The sequence below is a fragment of the Cololabis saira genome, chromosome 15 (assembly GCF_033807715.1).
Source record: "Cololabis saira isolate AMF1-May2022 chromosome 15, fColSai1.1, whole genome shotgun sequence".
In the NCBI taxonomy this organism is placed as follows: domain Eukaryota; kingdom Metazoa; phylum Chordata; class Actinopteri; order Beloniformes; family Belonidae; genus Cololabis; species Cololabis saira.
In genome coordinates, this window is record NC_084601.1 from 41,111,275 (window position 1) to 41,131,656 (window position 20,382).

The 20,382-nt window shown below is 42.4% G+C and overlaps 1 protein-coding gene across 1 annotated transcript in view; it reads left to right on the forward strand.

The window, feature by feature from the left end:
* Positions 1-18,595, forward strand: part of LOC133460762 (zinc finger protein 665-like) — a 127,265-nt gene extending 108,670 nt beyond the window's left edge. Inside the window, exon 4 of the mRNA XM_061741526.1 lies at positions 16,567-18,595. Coding sequence (XP_061597510.1) covers positions 16,567-17,479 — 913 coding nt within the window. The 3' untranslated portion in view covers positions 17,480-18,595. The remainder of the gene's footprint in view (positions 1-16,566) is intronic.
* Positions 18,596-20,382: the final 1,787 nt, after the last annotated feature.

Below are 20,382 nucleotides of genomic sequence, written 5' to 3' on the forward strand. Positions count from 1 at the left end.
TTGTCTTCCAGTTGACCACATGGCCCCAAACAAAGAAACCGAGACAATGACCCATCTGGTTTCAAACAGAGCACCAGCATCACTCATACGTAGTTTTAGAAAACTTAATCTACACTTATTTTTTATGCCATCTTCTTCCTTCAGGATTATTTTGTGACCCAAACCATATTCATCACCAAGAGATAGAGAACTTTTATTTTATTTTTTTATTTTATTTTTATTTTGTGCATGTAAAAAACTACAATTAAAGAGAAAATAAGATAACAAAACAAAGAATTTCATACTTTAACACTTACTATCTTAATTTACATGTACAAAAAGCAGTAGGAAGAAGTGTAAACTTATTTAATCCTACCCCCATTCACTAATAATTTATTAACACGTATTTATAATAACTAACTAACTAACTAACTATACTATAATTATACTCACACACTTACCTATACATACATACACACACCCATACATACATATATGTGTGTGTGTGTATGTGTATATATATATATATATATATATATATATATATATATATAATTTGTATATATATATATACATGTGTATACATATATATATTTATATATTATATTCACTCTTATAATTAGCAGCCCATTTCTGTACATAAATATTAACCAGTCTACCCAATAGTGTTATATCAGGCCCCTAAAGGCGCTAAACCCCTTCCTCTTTGTACCTTGTGAAAATCATGGTTTTATATTTGTTTTTAAACTGGTTTAATGCTCACTGGCGTCCGTGCACTCAGTATGCTCTGGCGACTGTTTACCTTTGGAGAATACACACGTAATAATAAATTAAACTTGTAATGCACTTTACAATCAATGAATCTCAAAGTGCTACACTTAAACTATTAATAATTCATACACATTCTCAACGGTGGTGGTAGCTACGTTTTGTAGCCACAGCTGCCCTGCAGACTGATGGAAGCGTGGCTGCCATACTGCGCCAAACAGCCCCTCCGACCACCACCAACATTCATACACATTTAAACACTGATTGCATTGGCTGACAGGAATTATCAACCCTTCTTTCAAAAGTTTACAGTCAATAGAAGAGAGAGGCGGTCTCCAAAATAAATCAGACCAAGCTTTCCGGGGAAGAAAGACGGCCGGCTCCCTCCTGACGTTTCAATTCTGCTTCCCAGGTTTCCAGAGGAGAGTTAGGAGGATTCAACTCCGTGAGGCAAAGCTCCAATCTTGTTGCAGCGGTCTCAGGACATGAGGCCCGTAACACTGACACCAAGGTAAGGTCCAAGAGACACCGGCCATCAGCAGGCCCACAGAGCCAGGGGGGGCAGGTCCAGAGATGGAGGACATCACCACATTTTTGTTCTTTATCAATTTTGATTTATTTCCATTATCAATGTTAACAAACACATTTAAGACGAATTCGTCAGATCTACGGGTCAGGAAAGAAACTGTCAAATAGAAAATAGTAATACCAATAATTAGAGATGCACCGATCAGGATTTTGAAGGTCGTTTACCGATCACAGCGTGAAATCCATAAATTCTCCAATATTGTTGTCTCATGTACACAACACTGACATTTTATTATTAGGTATAAAACTTAGGAGATGAGACAGTATCATGAATTGACTGTTTTATTTCAGGCTAAGGTAATATTTCACCCTCTAGAGCAGGGGTGTCCAAAGTCGGTCTCGAGGGCCGCAGTCCTGAATGTTTTAGTTGTTTCCTGCATCAACACACCTGATTCTAATTACCGGTCGTCACCACCTTGTCATCAAAGTCTGGATAGTTCTGTTGATGACCAAGCTCATTGTATCACGTTTTGATTAAAAAAAGGGACACATCTAAAACATGCAGGACACCGGCCCTCGAGGACCGACTTTGGACCCCCCTGATCTAGAGACTCTTGGAGACGATTTAGACTCTGCTTACAAAGAGTAAGTGTAGCTTACTAGCTTAAGCTTTCCTGTGCTAATAATTATGTACATGTGCAGCAACACAGACAACAGCAGACATGTCACTCTCTAAAAGTTGAATTTAAAACAGAAAGCTTAAGTTGAATTATTAAGCTTTGTGAAAGTTTTAGCGGTAGCATCCGCCGCATGTGAGGAAACTCTTGTGAGTGAAGCAAAACTCTTCACACTAGAACTCCACATGTCACTCGTGAAGCGACTGACACGGCTTTGGACTGTAAATAGTTTGGTAAAACTCCGGTAGGATTTCATCAGTGAAATATTTACGACGCGGCATCGCGGTTCCAAGCTGCTAACGACACTTTTAAACCCGATCTCTTCTACAACAGAAAGCGGCTGATGAGCAAAGCATATGAATTCATTACCTTACAATGTAGTTCTTTATTTTTCTTGCTGTCGTTTACATGTCTGTGTTACGTTCAGAGGAGTTAGCGGTGTGGCTGCACCTCCTTTTCTTTCTCTGCCTTAGCTGCAGCCAACTTTGACAACTCAATATACTCCTTCGTATGAAAAACTTTGAGATGTCGTATCAGCTTTGTTGTGTTGAAATTCTTTTGTAACATTCCTCCCCGGGGTGTCTTCTCTCCACACACCTTGCAAACTGCAAATTTGTTGTCCTTTTCACACATTGTAAAACTCCCATACCGCCGAGGCCGACGCCTCCTCAGGACCGCTCGGTCTGAGATGCGGGAACGCCCGCCCGGGCGGCGTTTGTTGTTGTAAACGTCATCAGATTGGCCGCTCTGAACTATTATTTTCTGATCTTCGATCAAAACCGATAGAGCCATTATCGGCCCGATACCGATCAATCGGTGCATCTCTAGCAATAATGATAATACTAAAGAGGATAAAACAAATTAATACAAAAAAAAGATATAATAACCATTCAGAAGGATCGAACAGATCCTGTGCACAGTTATGGAGAGTCACTTCTTTCCTTATATGACAACCATTTTCCCCAGTTCGTTACAAAGAGATCTTCTTCCATTTTCAACTTGTATGTGAGATGTTCCATCACCAGTATTTCATCTATAACTGACATCCATTGTTTGCTACTGGGGGGATCAGACTTGAGCCGGTTTTTGGTAATGGCCTTCTTCCCAGCCACTAGGAGAATCTTGACCAGATATCTGTCTCCAACATATTCCCATCCATCCAAATGTCCAAGGTACAGAGTAAGACAGGATCACATATCCCAGTACATTACAGAGAACTGAGTGAACATTCCCCCAGAAGGGCTGTACATTTATACATTTCCAAAATATGTGTGTGTGATCTGGATCCATGTGGTTACACAATCTCCAGCATGGTTAGTGGGTATTTATCTGTTAGGTCTGATTTTAGGTGTGATAAAATATCAAATTAAAGCAGCACAACGTAACTTTCAGCTTTGTTGAGTTTGGCGCCTCCTTTGGACAAAAATCGGTAGTGCTTTACCAGAAAGAACACTCCATTTCCCATGAGCACCAGCGCGTACTGCCGGAAAACTCCCGTCCCCGTCGCTGCATTTGTTTTGATGAGAGAAGACGGGACGGACTTTCAAAACGACTTTTCTGTTTTCAGCGGTCGTTTGCAGGATGGATAATGAAGAGGTAATGTATCTATTTTTGGCTAAACAATATAATATGACGATGTTGAAAAACACTAAGTTCAACTTGGTTTTATTAAGTTGTTTCAGCGAGATAATGCGCCCTACAAACTCATACGCTCTGCACCTTCTTCCTGTCACGTTTTTTAGAGGGACTTCGTCATAAATTAGTAGTCCAACATACTTACTGACAAAATAAAAAAATACTTTATAACCTGTGAATAACTGAATGCCCATTCCTTATATTTTGCAGATCAGCTCTGCACAATTTTACAGTTCTCAGGAAAAATACTAGAAATGTTCTATACATTTTCTTTGCATTGCATTATTTCCTCTAGTGCTGTAATTCTATTCAATTGTATTATTATTTTATAAAGCTTCCTCATTGCGAATTACACATTTTTATGATCACTATTATTTCTCTGTCTGTTGTTGATATTGTCAGTAATTTTAGAATTACCAAAACCCAAGACGAATCCCCAGTATGTGAAAACATTCTAATTTTGATTCTTATTGATCATAGAATTCTACATTTACATTTGTATCATAACAATTCTGTCTCTTGTTTTATCAGGAATCTGCTGTTCGTGAGAACACCTCTACCTCTGCATCATCAGAGTTTGAACCCCCACAAAGACAGAACCAACACGCAGCATATATATCATATATATATATATATATATATATATATACACATATCGCCAGTTTGTGCTCTGGCAGCATGATGTTTGGAAAATAAGAGACACCTTTCCAGACCCAATGGGACAGTACACTGGTTTCAGGGCTCCCCGTCTTCTGTAGAATGGAACCTTTATGAGGATTATTGCAAATATTTTGATATTGTTTTTTTTTTTTGTTCCATTTTTTCCTGTACAGTTGTTTTTGTGTGTTTTAAAATAAAGACATTTGTGCAAAACAAGACAGACTTTTATTTACACACCTTTCAGAGAATAGAAAAATTCTTGAACTTTGTTATTTGCATAGTGACAGCAGTTATCCCATACATTATTATAAACAATAAGTAATCTGTATCACAGTAGCAGTAATGAACAACTGTATGACAGGATAAATTACTGTGAATAAAGTAAACAAGTGTAAATAGAGTAGTAGAAAAATAAACTAAAAATAATGAACTGAAAATAAAAACTGAACTATGAAACAGTGTAAGAAGTTACTGTAAATAAATACAATGACTATAGTAGCAGTAGCATCTTGTGTCCATCCATGTTTCGTGCTGGGAGAGTCCGCGTGCGATTCACTGCTGGAGTGTAGGAGAACCTTCCCTGATGATTCACTGCTGGAGTGTAGGAGAACCTTTCCTGCATGAGGATGTGATTCTGGAAGTTTTCCAGATCTGATGTAGTCCTGCAGAGTGTGAGAATAAAGATACAAAAACATTGTCTTTCTGATAATTACTGACCTATAAATCATTCAACATATTTTGTCGATCACAAGTTTGAATTTTTTTCTTTGTTGAAGTCACTGTAATTACACAGACAGTAAAAGCAATTAATGTATAGCTATAGAAAATTTAGAGAAATGTATATATTTATACACTCACAAGATAAAACGACACATTATAAACACCATATAAGGTTTCTTTTACTACTCTTGTTATTATTTTAATATAATTCCAACAAAGTAGATTTATTTTATATGCTTATATGGTGTTTATATTGTATTTTTTTCATCTGGAAGTGTATACTTTGCCTATATATTTCATTTTTCTGGCTATATTTTACTATATCTATAAATGTGTTGCTTTTACCATCAGTGTATAAGTATCTGTATATACAGACCTGAAGAGTCAAATTGTTTACATAGATATTGACATTTGATACAGTAGCAACACTTACACCAGCTGTAGTAGTTTCAGGATAATTGTTTTTGTAAAACACACTGACATAGGTGTTGACAAAAGTGCATACCTGGAGGTGATGAACGTCTTTACATCCTTCAACCATCTCGTCCAAGACGACGGCTGCAAGGGCTTGTAGTGAGTGAACGCCGGGCCAATGTTTATTCTCCACCGGGCATTTAGCTTGTTACTCTCCCGCTTTCTTTTTTTCGCCTCCTCCGCTCCATTAAAACTTTTATTTTCTTGTTTTTTTTCGCTGCTTCGGCCATGATACCAGCTCCTCGTTTAGCTCAACACCAGCTTCTGCTGAGCTCAGCCTCTGCGCTCCACGCCCCGCCCATTTTTGTCTCGACTACGAATCGGGAAGGAGGGGGAAGTGACGTATGTGCCGTAAAGCAGTCAAAGCCATAAAATGTGTAGTTTTTTAGTGTGGCAGGGTTCCTACCATGCTCCTCAAAGTTACATAGTGCCAGTGAAGGTGATACAGACCCCTCAGATCATGACAGAGGTGTCATTAAACCTGTTGGAAGTTGATGTACCATCACAATGACTCTGGAAATATGATATTAAGCTGGAAAAGTTACGTAGTGTCGCTTTAAATTATCTTAATATTATCTTTAAAAAAGTTATATTCCACAACTTATAGTTTGGGAGAAATACACACAATTTTCACAGTCTTCACAATTTGCAACATTGCGCAATGAATGGACTCCAGTCATTGAGGAACCAGTACCGGCTCCTCCCTTTCAGCAGCAGGTTGACATGCAGATAGTCACATCACAGAGTGCGTGATCAATCTGTCTCAATCATTTCAATTAAAAAAATACAGTTGACAGAGTTTTCACTTTTTTTATTTTTGTTTGTTATTTTTTCAATTAATTTGCCCACTGCAAACAGTGGGCAAATTAATTGCCTGAAAAGAGAAACGTTGTATTAAAGATACAATAATGGAATCACTGACAGGTTGTTCTGCACATAATTTCTTTACCTCAGTTTTAAATATTCCATCTCCAGATCAGCCTTGGCTATCTGCAGATGTACCCTAGAGTTCCTTTGCCGACATCTAACACAGCAGCCATGTTCAGCATTTGATGGAGTTTGGCCCATTTACGCATAAACTATGATTATTTCTTACGTTGCTGTATTGATTGAAGCTTGTAGCGGGCTTGTAGGCGTAATTAGGAAAAATACATTGGACAAGAGGGGTGTGCTCCTCCTGGGAGGTGGCCGGCTCTGATGACGTCCCCCCAGGAATCCCCTCCATCATCAGCTCTGATGACATCCCCCCAGGAATCCCCTCCATCATCAGCTCTGATGACATCCCCCCAGGAATCCCCTCCATCATCAGCTCTGATGACGTCCCCCCAGGAATACCCTCCAGGAATCCCCCCCCCAGGAATCCCCTCCATCATCATCTCTGATGACGTCCCCCCAGGAATCCTCTCCATCATCAGCTCTGATGACGTCCCCCCAGGAATCCCCTCCATCATCGGCTCTGATGACGTCCCCCCAGGAATCCCCTCCATCATCAGCTCTGATGACGTCGAAAAACCAAAAAATGGCTAAACAAAGAGCAACTTGTATTTCATATTTCACAGAAATGGAGCAGCAAGTTCCTCCTTGAGGCGTACGAGGAGGAGAGGGCAGTGATTACAAAAAAAAGTAAAACTAATACATCTGCCAAAGCACGTGATCGGGCTTGGCAGAGAATTAAGCCTGATTTATGGTTCTGCGTTAAATCAACGCAGAGCCGACGGCGTGGGGAACGCGGTGACGCGCACCGTACGGCGCGTTCCCTACGCCGTCGGCTCTGCGTTGGTGTAACGCGGAACCATAAATCAGCCTTTACTGATCGCGTCAATGCGTAAGTTTAGGCCATTATGTGAATTTTATATTACCGTATTTTCACGACCATACAGCGCACCGTGTGGAAAGGCGCACCCTCAGTTTTGTGTGTCATTTTTGGTTTTAAAACACACATACGGCGCACCGACCCAAAAGGCGCCGTCTACAGAGACGAGCTGCACACACGCGCGCTGCAAAACACACACACGCTAAAAATAGAGTGGAAGCAAAACTTAGTTTGATATTTTATTTCACTTTTCACATCAATCAAACCCTTCAAAAGGTTCATATTCTGTTTCCGCATTAAAGAATTAAAAAAAACCACGGGTCGCCGCACATAAACCTGTCTCAGCCACCAGCCCTTTTCATTTCACTCTGGCTGGAAAAGTCTGTTTAGGCAACACTTTTCTTTTAAAAATCACCATAGCTGGCAGTTTATGTCCATCAGCGTGGCAGGCAAGAGTAAATAAACTTTTCATACCCCGTTGTGCTGCGGATCCCGACCGCGGCGGTCCCGGGTCCCGCGTCCCCCGTGCTGGACCGGGTCCCGGTTCCCGGTACGCTCCCCCGCGCTGGTCCCGCTCACACACGCGCATGTCGGGATCTGGTACCGTGTTGTGCCGGATTCAGCCTCCCTGCCGTGAAATGCCCCCCCTCGTCATACTTTCCCACAATCACAGTCACAGATAACAAAAATCGGGTAAATGGTTATTGATGTCATTAATTAATAGCCTGCTTACTGTTTTGTCTTCCATAATATTTGTAAATATATATAATATAAACTCCTAAGTATGTGTTCATGTGAGTGTGTATATATAAATATATTGAACTGTCAGTGTGTTGTTTTTTTTCTTGGTCTACTTATCATTGAATATAAACTCCTAAGTATATATTTACAAATATTATGGAAGACAACACAGTAAGCAGGCTATTAATTAATGACATCAATAACCATTTACCCGATTTTTGTTATCTGTGACTGTGATTGTGGGAAAGTATGACGAGGGGGGGCATTTCACGGCAGGGGGGCTGAATCCGGCACAACATCGGGTTGTATCCGACAGGAGCTCCGCTCCGCTAATTCAGCTGCGCCACTGTCTCAGCCACATGATCATCATCCCTTCATCCAGCCACCCCTTTTCATTCGCCCTTATAATGACTCCGGCTGGAAACGTCTTATGCAAAGTTTTTCTTTTAAAACTCACCATACAGTTTCTGTCCATCAGCGAGGCAGGCAAGCACCACATAAATGAGAATGTGTGTGTTTCGCGCCGCGAACACACACACACACACGCATGTCGGAGATCCGGTACCGGGTTTGTAACCGACAGATTTGGCTGGAAATTTCGGAGGGGGAAGCTGATCCGACCTGAGACATACCCCAGAAATCCCTGCTCGCAAAGCGGCCAGGAACCAGGTCGATCGGACCCCGCTTGGGGAATCAGGAAGTCGGGAGGAACAGCGCGCATCACCGCGGCTTTAACCGGGGAACGTAACCGTTTCCGACCGGCCGGGACCGGAGGAACCTGCCTGGACTGGTAGCAGGGACTCCCGGGGAAAGAGCACCGGCATTTCAGCCGGATCTGCCCCGGGGATGCGGCGATCGGACCCCGCAAACCCACGGCAGGTGCATCCTCGTTCCCGACATGCAAAACACACGCGCGCTGCAGAACAAGTGTGCTTATTTAAAAATATAGCGGGAGCAAAACTTAGTTTGATTGTATTTTATTTCACTTTACACATCAAGCAAATCCTTGAAAGTGTTCATCTTCTGTTTACGCATTAATCAGCTCAGTGGAGTCTCATTCAAACCGCAACTCACGGGGGCTTCACCCGCCCCCTTCTCTTTTTACCGTTCTCATGGTGGCCGGCCTCACATTACCGTAATTCAGGTAATAGACACACGGCGCACCGTTTCAGAAGGCGCCCGGCACATTTAAAAAAAAAAAAAAAAAAAAAAATGTATGTGCGCCTTATGGTCGCGAAAATACGGTAAATTAAATAGTTCGGGGAAACTGGTTTGGTCCTGGAGGCTTCAGGGTCCTGGAGGCTTCAGGGTCCTGGAGGCTTCAGGGTCCTGGAGGCTTCAGGGTCCTGGAGGCTTCAGGGTCCTGGAGGCTTCAGGGTCCTGGAGGCTTCAGGGTCCTGGAGGCTTCAGGGTCCTGGAGGCTTCAGGGTCCTGGAGGCTTCAGGGTCCTGGAGGCTTCAGGGTCCTGGACAGATGGAATATTGCAGCCAATCAGCTTCTCTTTAGAGCGGATGATCCGCTGCAGCTGCTGCCAGCCTGCACCTTTGCTGCATGTCATCCTCATTCTCTCTCTCTACCTCCTTCCTGTCTCACACTTGAATAAATGGCCACTAGAGCCACAAAAAATCTTTAAAAGAAGATTGAAATGACATTATTTACCATTATAGTAATCAGATTACACCGTATATCAGCATCACTGAAATGGACTTAATGCTTAATCAATCACAACGATATGCAAATATTAACCTTTTGTTAACCAGTTGTTTGTAAGTGGGAACAGAAATCCCAGGTTTGGTTTGGTTGTTTTTATTTCTTTCTTTGACCCATTGGAGGCTTCCGTTGTCTTACAGCAGCAGCATGAACATTGTTGTGATTAGCTGTCCCGTTTGGTCGGAGGTGGAACTCTTAAAAGGAGCGGCACTAAGGGCCAAATCCACAAAGAATAGATTGCGCCCGCAAATAGCGCTCTGAATTGCGCCGCATTTGCGCCCGCAATTTGCCCCGCTTTAAGGTCCTATTCACAAAAGATTTTGCTCTACTGATATGCCGGCGCAAACACGCCCATAAAGTCTTGCAGCTGGGTGCAATTTTCCCTTGTCTGAGTAAGTGAGCGGAGCTGTTTTGTTCTCCATATTTCAGCACACAGATTGGTCCATAATGAAAACTGCAGAGAGAACAACAGCCTCAACTTTCACGTATTTGTACTTCTCTAGTATTTCGCATGTATGACATAAGCTAATGAAATGTCAAATGTTAAGAGGCTGTGCGCATTTACGCACAAGGCACAGCACCGGTAACTTCATTACACTGTTAACCCGAATAAGTTCACAGAATTCAAAATTTTTTGTGTAACTGGATGCATCAAAGTATTTAAGTTATATTTTTAAATGTTTTAAGTTTCCACAACTTAAAACTTTCTATTAACACCGGATCGGGATCAGATCAGGATCTCACGGTAATTCATGTTCTGTGTTTTGCTACACACACCTACAGGAGTGGGTTTGCGCGCAGTTAATACACGCTTCGAAAAGACGGTATTTGCTCCACTATTTTTGCGTGTGGCAAATAGCGCTGGCCTTTGTGAATTAGACGGTTTTTGCAATGAGGCTTATTTGCATAGAAAGGGGGCAATTTTGCGCCGAATGTATGAATATTACCTAATTTACATGCATGCAAATGGCACAGGCGCACCATGACACTATTTGCTTGGCAGCGCAGTTTGTGGTGCAATTCGCCCTTTGCGGGTGCTTTGTGAATTAGACGCTCTCTTTTTGTCTCATTTGCACCGGTTTAGCGGCCGCAAAAGCCGCGCAATCCTTTTGTGGATTTGGTCCTAAGTGTTTAAAATCCTCAAACCAAGGAATGACTCCCATCATAACTCCAACTTTGGTTTTGCTACATTACTTGGCACTACTGCTTTTTTTAACTCAGGATGACGGCATGATGATGATGACACAAGATCCTGATTGTCCTTTCAATTCTTTGGATTCTGAAAAGACACGGGGAGCATAAAAGTGGGTGGAGAAAGATTACAGGGTGTTTGTGGTGTTTCAGGTGAAGAACAAAGCTCCTGCAGAGATATTTCAGGGTGTTTGTGGTGTTTCAGGTGAAGAACAAAGCTCCTGCAGAGATATTTCAGGGTGTTTGTGGTGTTTCAGGTGAAGAACAAAGCTCCTGCAGAGATATTTCAGGGTGTTTGTGGTGTTTCAGGTGAAGAACAAAGCTCCTGCAGAGATATTTCAGGGTGTTTGTGGTGTTTCAGGTGAAGAACGAAGCTCCTGCCGAGGTGCAGATCACCGCCGAGCAGCTGCTGAGAGAAGCCAAGGAGAGGGAGCTGGAACTTCTGCCGCCCAAGCAGGAGATTACCGTCAAGGAGGAACTCAACGACTCCAAGCTGAGGAAGAGGAAGGTAAACCTGCTTCCAGGCTCCGTTATCTTGAAACAAACACCACAGTTTAGTGTCTTGACTTCACGCTGAGCTGCTTTCTTGAAGGCCTTTGAGGACCAACATCAGGAAGAATCCAACCGTCATCAGTTAGGGCTCAGTTCTACTTGCAGTTCAGAACGCGTACGCGTCGTTGTCGTCACGCGTATCCTGCGTTCATTTGGCGCGTGGACGTGCACGTTCTCAAAAAGATAGTGAACGCGTACGCAACCTGCAGTTCTGGCTGTGGCCGCGAGTGGCGCTGTTCCCGGTCTGATCCCAGCTGGACACAAGTGACGACGGAGGTCGCTGGCGCCGTTTCCTTTGCCCAGATTCTGCTGCTCTCTGCTGGAGAAAGGTCCCCATGCAGGTTAACTTGCCCAAACTTTCTATCTGAAAACATATTCTCATCTTGATGTTTCCTGCTAATTCATACACAATCTTCACTTTAATCCTTAACTTAGTTTTACACCAGAATGGTTTTTTGTTTTATTATTGAAACATAGATACAAACAAACAAACAAGGCACATATCAGAATTACAAACTTTTGCCTTGGGTTGAGCAACATCAGTATTACAATTTAGCAAGTACAGATTTAACTGCTTGGCATCTCTGCCTGCCGCACCTCCTCCGGTGCACTTTGAAAATATACACTGAGAATCTAATTATTGTACAACATAAAATAAAAATGAAATAAAAAAAATAAAATGAAAAATAACTCACAAGGGCCATATCATATTAAATCATATCTTTTAAGTAAAGAAAAACAGTTTAAGGGCTTTCTTGTCTTTAACAAGACTCAAGGACTTACTCATGCCATCTTTCGGGAACCACAGGATTTCGTCTTTGCTTTTTGCAGATGACGTTGTCCTGTTGGCTTCATCGGACCGGGACCTTCAGCATGTGCTGGGGCGGTTTGAGGCCGAGTGCGACGCATCAGGGATGAGAATCGGCACCTCCAAGACCGAGGCCATGGTTCTCCATCGGGAAAGGGTGGCGTGGAGAAGTCCTGCCATCAGGTGGAGGAGTTCAAGTATCTCGGGGTCGGTGTTCCGGACCGTCGTGGTGAAGAAGGAGCTGAGTCGAAAGGTGACGCTCTTGATTTACCGGTCAATCTACGCACCTACCCTCACCTATGGTCATGAACTTTGGGTAGTGAGCGAAAGGACAAGATACAAACGGCCGATATGAGTTTCCTCCGCAGGGTGGCTGGACGCTCCCTTAGAGATGCGTTTCCTCCGCAGGGTGGCTGGACGCTCCCTTAGAGATGAGTTTCCTCCGCAGGGTGGCTGGACGCTCCCTTAGAGATAGGGTGAGGAGTTCGGTCACCCGGGAGGAGCTCGGAGTCGAGCCGCTGCTCCTTCACATTGAGAGGAGTCAGCTGAGGTGGCTTGTGCATCTGTACCGGATGCCTCCTGGACGCCTCCCTAGGGAGGTGTTCCAGGCATGTCCCTCCGGGAGGAGACCCCGGGGAAGACCCAGGACACGCTGGAGAGACTGTCTCTCGGCTGGCCTGGGAACGCCTCGGACTCCCCTCGGAAGAGCTGGATGAAGTGTCTGGAGGAAGAGCTGGAGGAAGAGCTGGAGGAAGTGTCTGGGGAGAAGGAAGTCTGGGCATCTCTGTTGAGACTGCTGCTCCCGCGAGCCGGTTCTGGATAAGCGGCGGAAAATGGATGGATGGATGGATGGATGGATGGATGGATGAAACCAGATAAGGATCCTATGCTCTCAACGAGCTAACGCCCAATATCTCTTTATAAATGTAGATCTCAAAATAATCAGCAAAGCTCTTTCCAAACGTCTGAAAATAATTACCCCTTCTATTATACACCCGGATCAAACAGGTTTTATTAAGGGTAGACACTCTTCTACTAATACTCGTAAACTACTCAATATTATAGATCATTCCAATATCAATAAACAGGAATCTACAGTTATATCTCTAGAGGCAAAAAGAGCATTCAATTGGGTAAACGTTGGAAATTTCTATTGGCAACTTTACACAAATTTGGATTTGGCATTTGGATCTTTTATCTTTCATCTGGATAAAGATGTTATATAGCTCTCTCAAGGCATGTGTAAGGACAAATTTGAACAAGCTTTAACTTGCAAAGAGGTACCAGACAGGGTTGTCCTCTTTCTCCCTCACTATTTACAGGTATTGAGCGCTTAGCAGCTGCTATTAGGCAAAACCTAAATATTAAAGGGATACAATGTAAAACATCCATCCATCCATTTTCTTTACCCGCTTTATCCTTTGTAGGGTCACGGGGGTCTGCTGGAGCCTATCCCAGCTATTTCCAGGCGAGAGGCAGGGGGTTACACCCTGGACAGGTCGCCAGTCCATCGCAGGGCCACTTATATACAAACAATGCACACTCACATGCACACTCACACTCACACCTCTGGGCAATTTAGAATGATCAATTTACCTAGCATGCATGTTTTTGGACTGTGTGAGGAAGTTTGGACTGTGTGGAGTTTGCATGTTCTCTCCGGACATGCAGAAAGACCCTGCTGGGCCTGGGAGTCGAACCGGGGACCTTCTTGCTGTGAGGCAACAGTGCTAACCACTAAGCCACCGTGCTGCCCAAATGTAAAACATTATATCACAAAATAAGTCTTTATGCTGATGATGTACTAGTCTTCCTCCAGAACTCACAAACCTCACTATCACAGACAATTGCACTTATAGATGGATTTTCATCTCTGTCTGACTACTCTATCAGCTGGTCCAAATCCACAGTTTTGTGCATCAGCTGCAATTTCCAGAATACAGCCACTACTAAATTACAATCAGGAAACATTAGATATCTAGGCATAAACATCTCCCCTAGGCTGTCAGAGTTTTCGTGTCAAAATTCCTGTGGAAAAATAAAACACCACGTATTAGCTTAAAGACATTACAAAAATCCAAAGGCTTAGACTTACCCAACTTCCAGTATTATTTCTTAGTTAATAAGTTACAGTATATCTTAAAATGGTGCAAAAACCACTTACTAGATAGTCAATGGCTGGATTCAGAACAAGTATTTTGCAATGATTTGGAAATCGCAGATCTACCATTTATCAGTCAAAATATTACCCATCATGAATGCTTTAAAAGCATTTATATTATCTCAACTCTGACAGCCTGGTGGGACTTCCTTAAAATAGCCAAAGTCTCACTTTTTTCCATATGATCGCACACCCATCTGGAACAATCAAAAAATGTAAAGATGGTAAACTTTACTCAATGGAGAGACCAAGGAATAAAGTATCTACAACATATAATCATAAGTGGACATTTTGTAGCTTTTAACACACTCACTGCTCAGTATGGAATTAGCAGTAGCAAAGTTTTAGAATACCAACAACTTAAGTCCATAATAATAAAAAAATAAATAAACTCAACCAACTGGATCTGCAACTTCCCGCTAAGAAAATAGTTACTTAATCTAAACACCCCAAAATTACTATCGAAACACTACAGGTTAATGTCCAAAATAGATAGTTTCTCTTCCGATTTCCAAAAGGGCGGCTAACCTCTCTCTTAACAATAACCAAATCTCTTGGTCACAAATATGTTTAAATAATTTCACTATGACCAAGAATCCAAACTTGCAACTTATACAGTACAAAGTTCTTTACAGAATACATTATACAGAACAAAGGATGTTCCAGATGGGTTTTGCAACCTCTAATATCTGCTCACAGTGTACAGAGAACAGCCCTGATAATCATATACATGCTTCATGGTTTTGTGCACCGGTACAGAAGTTCTGGATGGAGATGTGAGGATGTATCCACATGGCTCAATTACAGTGGGCCCCACACTATGCATACTAGGTCACCTGGGAGACATCCACATGGAATCTAACCTGGCTCACTTGGTTCTCACTGTCTTATGTATCGCAAAGAAAAACGCTCTAATGAACTGGAAACAAAAATCCAATATGTATTGATCAATTAAGGAATCTTCTGTTAAATCATATCAGTAATGAGATAATGTCTGGCTCCACTAAACATCATTTGGCAGAACTGCATTCTCTCTGGTCCCCGATTATAGGCTTCATTACCTAGTGTGGGTGGTGATACATACATACATACATAAATATCTCTGCTGTTTCTCATCATCATTTGCTGCATCGGCAGGACTTGGAGCTCTCCAGCCTCCCAGCGGCTCTGGTTGAACGGCCCGATAAACAGTCTCCGATCGCGCTGTTTTCTTAACCGAGATCACAAGAAAAGCAGAGCAGTGATCTCCTCTCCATCCCGTGTTGTCTTGTTTATTTATCTTTAAAGCCTGAATTCTGGTTCTGCGTCAAACCAACGCAGAGCACACGCCGTCACCGTAATGCTGTCATGAACCCTTCGGACTTCGGCGTCACTCCATTTCGTCGCGGTTCAGTACCCCCCGTGACCGTAGTTTGCAATCTTTTCCTGAATGGTTTATCCAACTTTTTCCGGTCACAGTGAATCAAAGAGATAAGGACAACTATTGTGCAAAAAACCAAAACAAAAAAAAAACCGGAAATGCGTTTCTTCCAAGCGAACGAATCAGAGCCCTCTCCGTCTGCGTGTGGCCTGTGTCGCCTCGACGCGTAGTTACAATTTTCAGGAGGTGACGTCAGTGACGGCGTGTGGTCTGCATCGACGCGTACCACACGCCGTAGGCACAGGGTCGTTTTGACTCAGAACCATAACTCAAGCTTCACTCCACCAACTCGAAATATTGAATTAATTTTGTAAGCCAACGGCACAACGCAGCTCAAACAGCAGGTGTATCCGCCCTTTAATCTGATTGGTTTACGAGTAAATCGTCCCCCACGTGGGGTGCGCTCTTATGATTGGCTGAAACAAAGGAAGATATCTGATTGGTTGCAGATCCTTCCGTGTTAAAAAAAAAAATGCATTTGTGAATCGAGTCACGTCAGGGGAGTCTCAAAAGTCGCGCGCAAATCCAGCTCAGCTCACAGATAAAAATGTTTTTGTAACTGAAAAGGCTTTTGATAATGCATCCAAGATAATGTAAGTCATCTTCTCTGTTACAGAATCATAAAGGAAGACCCAAAAGATACTGCTGTGATGATTGCGAGAAAGTCTTCACCACTTCATCAAACCTGAAGATCCATAAGAGAACTCACACTGGTGATAAACCATACAGATGTGATCAGTGTGGAGCGGCTTTTGCCCGGCAAGGTGATTTGACGAGTCACCAACGTATTCACACTGGAGACAAGCCTTACAGGTGTGATCAGTGTGGTGCGGCTTTTACCCAGCGAGGTCATTTGACGAGTCACCAACGTATTCACTCTGGAGACAAGCCTTACAGGTGTGATCAGTGTGGAGCGGCTTTTACCCAGCAAGGTGCTCTAACGACTCACCAACGTATTCACACTGGAGACAAGCCTTACAGATGTGATCAGTGTGGAGCGGCTTTTACCCAGCAAGGTGCCCTAACGACTCACCAACGTATTCACACTGGAGACAAGCCTTACAGATGTGATCAGTGTGGAGCGGCTTTTACCCATAAAAGTCACCTAACGAGTCACCAACGTATTCACACTGGAGACAAGCCTTACAGGTGTGATCAGTGTGGAGTTGCTTTTGTCCAGCAAAGTGATCTAAAGCGACATCAACGTATTCATACTGGAGACAAGCCTTACAGATGTGATCAGTGTGGAGCGGCTTTTGCCCAGCAAGCTCATTTGACGAGTCACCAACGTATTCACACTGGGGAAAAGCCTTACAGATGCGATCAGTGTGGATCGGCTTTTGCCCGGCCAGATCATTTGACGACTCACCAACGTATTCACACTGGGGAAAAGCCTTACAGATGCGATCAGTGTGGATCGGCTTTTGCCCGGCCACATCATTTGACGACTCACCAACGTATTCACACTGGGGAAAAGCCTTACAGATGCGATCAGTGTGAGGCGGCTTTTGCCCATCAAGGTCATTTGACAAGTCACCAACGTATTCACACTGGAGACAAGCCTTACAGGTGTGATCAGTGTGGAGCGGCTTGTGCCCGGCACGATCAATTGACGAGACATCAACGTATTCACACTGGATAAAAATTGTACATTTGTGATTATTGCTGATATCATTTATTTTGAGAGTTCAGTTAACATGCACCAATTAAGTTAATTTAGTTTGAAAGAAATAATTGTGGTGGTTTGATTGTGGGAAAGATTTTGAATATTTAAAAAAAAAAAACCAGCAGATTCTTACAGCTGTAAGAGCTGTTCAGTTATAACCAGATTTAGAAAATGAAATACAAGAATTCAATTCAAAAGTCTTTATTTTGAACATGATGGTAGTGTAAGTCACAGACATGCTCGAACATACTTGAACAATGAATGCAAGAGATTTTTTTTTTGAAACAGCAGCAGTTTTGACATGTTCAAAAAGAAGTAAGAAGAAGTAAAAAAAACGTATCCTACTCCTTGACGTCAATACCATGTTTTCACATAGACCCTTGTTATTAGATGTCAAAAATCTTGATGTATTGAGAAGTTACACAAATTAATAACAATTTTACACAGTGTAAACATATTGTGGTATACATGAGTATAAATCTGCGGATACTTGGGTGATTATTGCCATTTGCAGGTACATGTCCCTCTATATAAACACTATTTACCCTGTATTCATCTATACATAAAAGCATACATTATTTACCGTGTACAATCTTATTCATTACGGGCATTCTCACACAAATATTTCTAGATGCATTAAAGCATATATATGTATAATAGACAGATACACGCACACCCAACGAAGAATGAGGAAGTCAGCCGTCCCGATCGGCCAGCAGCAATACAAATGATGAGAAAAGATATGAGAAATATTTGTTGGGCCACAGTCCCATATGAACTATGGATTGTGTAATTATATGAACAGTTAAGGCCTTGGGTCAGCTTTGAGTCCCAGTTCTGGGGCCTCAGGCTTAGGCTCCAGAACTCTGCATTCCTCAACGTGAACGCCTTTGGACCGACCTGGAGCTGAAGGAGGCCCAGCTGCTCTGCCCATGTATTCCCCTCATCCACACTGGTCCTCATCTGGACCAGGAGAGAGAGAGAGACGCTCTTTATCAAGATCCCCTGCTGAGCGTAACTACCCTTTGTTTCATCAAGAAACACTGACCAGCCGGATCAAACCACTTTCTCTTCATTTACAAAGATTCATGTAAGAGGCTGTTCTGTGTCTGGGCAGAGAAACTTAGTAACACATTTTAAAAGTTTGTTTTACGTTGTGAGCCGGACTGGTGATCCCGTCACAACTGTGCTCATCGTTTGGTTTATTACACACACACACACACACACACACACACACACACACACACACACACACACACACACACACACACACACACACACACACACACATGCATGATCATATACATACACACACACACACATAGACATACACACTGGCTTGTTCACCTGCATGCTGGCTCTCTAGTTTTTGGGTTTAGGTAGCGGTAGCGATAGCTTAGCTCAGACTGCGATCAGATCTCAAGATTTAGGTCGATTGCTGTTCGTGTTTTGGATGGCTCCGTGCCGGTTTCGTGCTTTGTTTGTGGTTTTTTGTTGCAGATTTCCAGTGCTTGACGTGTGTCTCCGTGTGTTCCTGCTTCCTGGATTGGCAGTGGATGTCGTCACCCCCCCCCCCACCCCCTCCCCCCCAAAAAAAACAAAACAAAAAACAAAAAAAACACTGGGTTTGTATGTGTATGTTTATGTATGTGTGCGTATATATATGTATATATTACATATAGTAATAATGCACATATATACACTTTTGGTTTCTACCGTCATGGTATCAATCAATAATATGTGTGCAGACAAGGTAAAAAAACAAAAAAAAAAACAACTGTGCTCATTAGTTGAGTGTGTTTGTTCATCTTATTGTTTTCTCCCTTCATTCTGCTCTTACCAACCCCCCCCACCCAACACACACACACACACACACACAGGTAGTCTGAAGTTTTGTGTTCATGTTTAGTTAGTTGTTGTTTTTGGGTAGTTTAGCCATCAGAATTTTTCCAAAACGTTGTTTTGCCACCTTTTTGACACTTGTGTAAATAAATTCTGATTAATTGGAATGGGAGAAGTTGTTTGTGCTTATTTTACATATATTTGTCACAACTGCTGTTGCAAATGCCTGTGCTCGGACTCCTCCCTTCACTATTATTCTGCAGAATAATCTACCTTGAGACTGATTTTTGCTGTTAAGTTATCATTTTCCTGATCACATCAGCTGTTTTGATTGTCATTTTGATTCAATTTGATAATCTACTTTATTAATGATTGTCCTTCGACAATCATTAATGACTCTTTAACTGAACCAGCACCTCCCCTGTGGCACAACATCAATCATATTAGAAATAAATGTATGGCTTCATATTAGTTGCCCTGTTGTGGTAGAATAAAAAATCATCCACCACAGAGATGTCTTGGGTGTGAAAAAAAAAAACATTGAGAAAAAACAATTTTTCACTTTTTTTTATAGCAAGGAGTTAATATGTTTCTTTTTTCCTGTAAAGTTGGACATTTTAAAGTGTAGGTGAATGACTTTCTTTTTGACAGTTGTGGAACTGCAATGAGAGCCAATGCAAGAAAGAGATGGTCGGCCTTCCTGTCCTGAAGAGGACTGGAGTGGTTTTCCAAGTCCAAATAATAACACTGTAAAGTTTCAATTGTCCACCAAGTTTCAAATGGGACGTTTGACGTGTTAGGCTAACTTGATAACCGCTACACTACAGAAACTGACATGCTTTGACCTGCAAAGTCGGCGGGCATAACAAAGAAAATCGTGTAAAAGAATTCTGCTACAAGTCTTGACAGCAAGATGGATACTGCAGGTTTTCTCCTGCATGCTCTGAGAGGCTCATGCTGAGGGACATATTTTAACGCTTGCTTCCCTCTGAACTACAGAAACTGACATTCTTTGAAATCAGTGTGCAAAATTAAAA